Raw genomic sequence first — 5,000 nt, forward strand, 5'->3', positions numbered from 1 at the left:
TACCCTGTGCTCAAGTCACCTTACAGACAATTTGAATCAGCGTTGATCATCAGCAGGAAAAAGAAGAACCAAAAACTTTTTCTAAGTGAGTGCTTAGCGGAACAGGTGTGCCCAAATTCGTTTGGTTTTCACAAGCATAAACAATTGGGGTACAGCTTTCCGTCCTACATTAGTGATTTCCTTTTGGAACGGATTCAACTGACGTCCCTGGACATAGAGGATGCACATCTACGTTCACGCACGGCTTCTAGGAATCTTTTGTTCCTTTGCCCTTATGAAGGAGTGTTCCGGTTCCTTCAAAAATGTGCCCACCAACAAGCCAATGACATAAGTGAACATCATAAAGGTATTTTGAACAAAAAACTTATTAGGCTTTGTAATAACAGTGTATGGTCAAAGTATGCCATTTTAGACAATGTTGTTAATCTTTCTAGTGTTGTTTTCACAAAATCACAACTAGAAGTCTTAGGCCTTGGTTTGAATTTTGCCCTCAAACCAGAGAAGCATCATGCTATGAACTTTCTCGTAGGTTTTGATAAATTCCTAGCTAATAACAACTATGACAAAAATTTATTATGTTTAAAAGGGGCTCTTTTGCAAGGCATTGCAGATTGTTTTGATAAAAGAAATGGACTTCCCATTAGGTATCAAAATAGTTTGGAAGCAATTAGGAGCATGGATAACATTATTATTACAAAGGCAGACAAGGGTAGTAAAATCGTTATTCTTGACCATGACAGTTATGTAGATAAAGCCATGGCCCTTCTAAATGACACGGATACATATGAGCAACTTATTAAAAATCCACTTAAAAACATGTCTGCCACTTTCAACAAAGAAGTTCGTAACATCACTAAAGACGAAGAGGTATTGAAACTCAAAGTGATTAATCCTAAGTTGCCTTATTTCTATGGCCTTCCAAAATTGCATAAAACTGATATTCCCCTCAGACCTATCATCTCCAACCGGGGATCTTGTACCAGCAAGCTTTCTAAATGGTTAGCAAACCTTTTATCCCCGTTTGTTGGTACTTTCTCCGATTCTCATTTAAAACACTCAGAGGATTTCATCACAAAAATAGAAAAAGTGAATTTTTCTAGTAGGAAAATGCTTAGCCTGGATGTAATTTCTCTTTTCACTCATGTCTGTATTGATGACGTTCTATCATTCCTGGAAACTAAGCTACAACCATTTCAGGACAAATTCCCACTTCCCGTTTCAAAAATCATTGCGCTTATTCGCCTGTGTGTCACATCAAATGTTTTTTCCTTCCAGAATTCTTTTTTCAGACAAAAATTTGGTTGTAGCATGGGTTCAAATCTCTCTCCTGTATTGGCCAATCTGTACATGGAATACTTTGAGTCTGTTCTTCTGCCCACCATTAAACCCACAGACATGGTTTGGTTTAGATACGTAGATGACATTTTCACTCTTTGGGATGAAAATTGGGGCTCATTCGATAACTTCTTTGCTAATTTAAATTCCTTAACCTCCAACATTAAGTTTAAAGTTGAATGGGAAGAACAAGGTAAGCTACCCTTTTTAGATGTTCTTATTGTTCGTGACGGAGACAAGCTTGCTTTTACCGTCTATAGAAAAGAAACCCATTCTGGTAGTTATCTTCATTTTTTCAGCAGTCACCCAGACAAAGTAAAAAGTAGCGTCGCTTCAGGATTATTCCTTCGAGCTCTTAGAATTTGCAGCCCCCAGTTTCTTGAAGGAGAATTTAACATTATAAAATCTCAACTTAGTAATTTAGCTTACCCGGATTGTTTCTTGGTCAAAGCCCTCAGCCGAGCGAGATCCAATTTTTTCAACACCACCCCCACTTCCTCTAATTTTTCATTGGGTAAGAGCTCTTTAATCGTTCCCTTTTCTGAATCATTCATTCCCTCGACCAAGTTTCTTCCCAAAGACAAATTAAATTTGATTAATTATTACCCTAACACCATTAACAAAAAGGTGGTAAATGTCCATCAAAGGTTAAAAGAAGAACAGAGCCAAGGGGTTTATTCGATTCCGTGTAAAGGTTGTGACTTAGTTTACATCGGACAGACTGGAAGGGATTTGAATACCAGGATGATTGAACATAAACGTTCCATTAAATATGCACAAGATAGCTCAGCTGTGTTCCAACATGTTAAGCAATTTAAACATTGTTTAGATTGGGACAGAGCTGAGCTTATTTATAAATCCAGATGTGAGTTCAGGAGAAAAATGGTAGAATCTACGATCATTGAATTTCAGCCCAACATGAATATTTCAAAGGGGCAACGGTCCCCGGACATAATGTCCGGACTCTTCATCTCCAACCTAGTGAAAGCTCATTTGCCTCCTGATCTCACATACGGAGTGAGAAGAGGGTAGAGATATCTTCCCATGTTCCCCTTTCTTTTGTTAAGGGTGCTACTTAAACAGTACGCCCTCTCTCTTATTTGTATCTACTGAAGAGGATTGCAGTTTGCAATCGAAATATCTAGATTCCCCGTTTCCAGTCTTTTCTACTCCAACAGTGGTTTCTACGTTATATATATATATATATATATATATATATATATATATATATATATATATATATATATATATATATATATATATATATATATATATATATATTATATCTGTAGATGTTCATTCTTTTCATTAGACCAAACTATTGTAGCTGTCCTTTCTCAATGAATTTAAGGATATTTTCCACTCCTAATTCTTACAAAAGATTACAAAGGATTACAAAGGCGGACCATGCCGACAGGAGACCTTTTGGTCCATATCTAGGTCGGATGCGAAAAAAAATCATAATAATAAAAAATTAATAAGTAAAAACTATAATAATGTAAATAACAAATAAAATACATAAATAAATGCATAGGTATAGTTAAATAATAAACAGGTAAATAGTAAATAATAATAAATTAACATATAACTAATAATAAATGAAAATCAAACAGACAAATGATAACAAAATAAAAACAAATAATATAGAATAAATTATAATCATTACAGCACATCGCTTGGGTGTTTATCTACAGTAAATGAATCTTAAATCTACGAACTGTACTACATTGCACTACCTTTGCAGGAAGTTTATTCCATTCATTAACTACACGGTTGGCAAAGTCTAGATATATTAAATCAATATTGTTTGTCATAATTCGAGATAACTGTATTGTAGAATTCGAGTAAGTTAGTCACGCAAGAACGTTTCCGTCTGAAACCATGCTGGCTATCATTTATCAAACGGTTACTTTCTAAATGATGTTCGATAGCATCTCTGATGATAGTTTCCATTATTTTTCCTACGATTGAAGTCAAACTTATAGGCCTATAGTTATTTGGCTTCTTTTTGTCACCTTTTTTGAATATGGGAGTAACGTTAGCTAGCTTCTATTCTCTTGGGACATCTGCGGATATGATGGATTTCTTGAAAATAATTTCTAATGGAACAACAATCTCATTTTCATTTCCTTTAAGATTCTTGGATGCCAACCGTCAGGCCCTGGTGTTTTATTAACTTTGTCTGATGGAAACATTTTGGATTCTGTCTCTTCTGGTGACGTTCCTTATTAATCTTGAAACTTTCATTTCTGTTGCTTGAATTTTATTTCCAACCTTGGTGGTAGGCGACCAAGCCTCATGCCTATATGTAAGTATAGGTCGTAGTACACTCGTATATAAGATGGTCTTTATTTTCCTTGGCACGTGGCAGTCTTTAAAGAGTGGATATAGTAAGTAGAGAGTCGCATTAAACTTCATGATCCTGTTATTTATTTCAATCAAGGTATCATTTTTCTGTGCCGAAAATTACTCTTAAATATCTAAACTAATTTGTTTGGTTCAAAATTGTATTTCCTAATCTCACATGCATGTCATCTTGATTTCTACTCAGCAGCATAACCTCTGTTTTTCCCTTATTAATTTTCATACCTTTGGCTGATAATTCTTCATCCCAAACTAAAATGAACCTCTGTAACACTTCTTCAGTTTCTGCTATCAATGCCAGATCGTCTGCGTAGCCAAATATTTCTCCTTCCGCTCTTCTCGTCACTAACTTTCCACAATAGTCCATGAAAATGATGAATAAGACTGGGGAAAGCACACTTCCTTGTTTTACTCCTGAAGTTATGCTAAACCATTCCCCATTTCCCTGCTGGGTCTTAACGCTGCACGCATCGTTTATGTACATGCTTTTTATTGCCCTTTTAAGTTTGGGAGGAATGTTATACTCTTCTTTATCCAAGATGCACCACAAGATCTTTCTGGAAACATAATCGAATGCCTTTTCCAGATCGACGAAAGCTAAGTAAACTTTTCTATTCCATTCCCAGTTTTTCCCAGAAAGCATCTTTTAGGCAAAAATTAGATCGATGGTGGATCTTCCAGGTCTAAAACCATATTGCCATTCATCGAAGCTGTCCTCTACTGTCCCCCTTAATCTCTTTTCTAATATTCTTTCACAAAGTTTTGCTACTGTATATGTGGTATTAAGGCTATTCCTCTGTAGTTTTTATATCAGTTTTGTCTCCTTTGTTTTCATATATAGGGCATATTATTGATGTATTCTAGTCTTTAGGTACTCTTCCTTCATCCCAGCATTTGTTAAAGATGTCCTTTACTCAAAGAATTCCATCTTCCTCGATGTTTTTTTTTTTTCAAATTTCAGATGGAATCATGTCTTCTCCTGCTGCTTTGCCATTTTTAATTCGATTTAAGGATGTTTTTATCTCTTCAACGGTAATTGGATCTTCGTCCGATTCAAAGAGTTCCTCTACATTGTCCTCTGGCTCATTTTGTTCTACGTTATTTGGTATATTCAACAAGTTTTCGAAGTAGTTTTTCCATCTACTGTCAATTTTCTCGGCGTCTGTTAGTAGCTCTTCTCCATTTTCATCTTTAACAGCATATGATGGTGGTGCTGATTTCTTTCTGTAATTTTGAGCCAAGTCGTAAATTAGATTTCTAGTTCCAAGTAAATCCTGTGCAAGACCTCTCCCAATTTTCTC

At 35.6% G+C, this 5,000-nt stretch overlaps 1 protein-coding gene across 1 annotated transcript in view; it reads right to left on the reverse strand.

Annotated features, from left to right (window-relative positions):
• Positions 1–4,649: 4,649 nt before the first annotated feature.
• The window catches only part of LOC143036160 (uncharacterized), a 3,998-nt gene continuing 3,647 nt past the window's right edge, over positions 4,650–5,000 (reverse strand). Inside the window, exon 2 of the mRNA XM_076203408.1 lies at positions 4,650–5,000. This exon is cut by the window's right edge and continues 471 nt beyond it. Within this exon, the coding sequence (XP_076059523.1) occupies positions 4,650–5,000 (351 nt within the window).

The sequence above is a fragment of the Oratosquilla oratoria genome, chromosome 20, assembly GCF_046742065.1.
Source record: "Oratosquilla oratoria isolate Oo_2021 chromosome 20, ASM4674206v1, whole genome shotgun sequence".
In the NCBI taxonomy this organism is placed as follows: Eukaryota; Metazoa; Arthropoda; class Malacostraca; order Stomatopoda; family Squillidae; genus Oratosquilla; species Oratosquilla oratoria.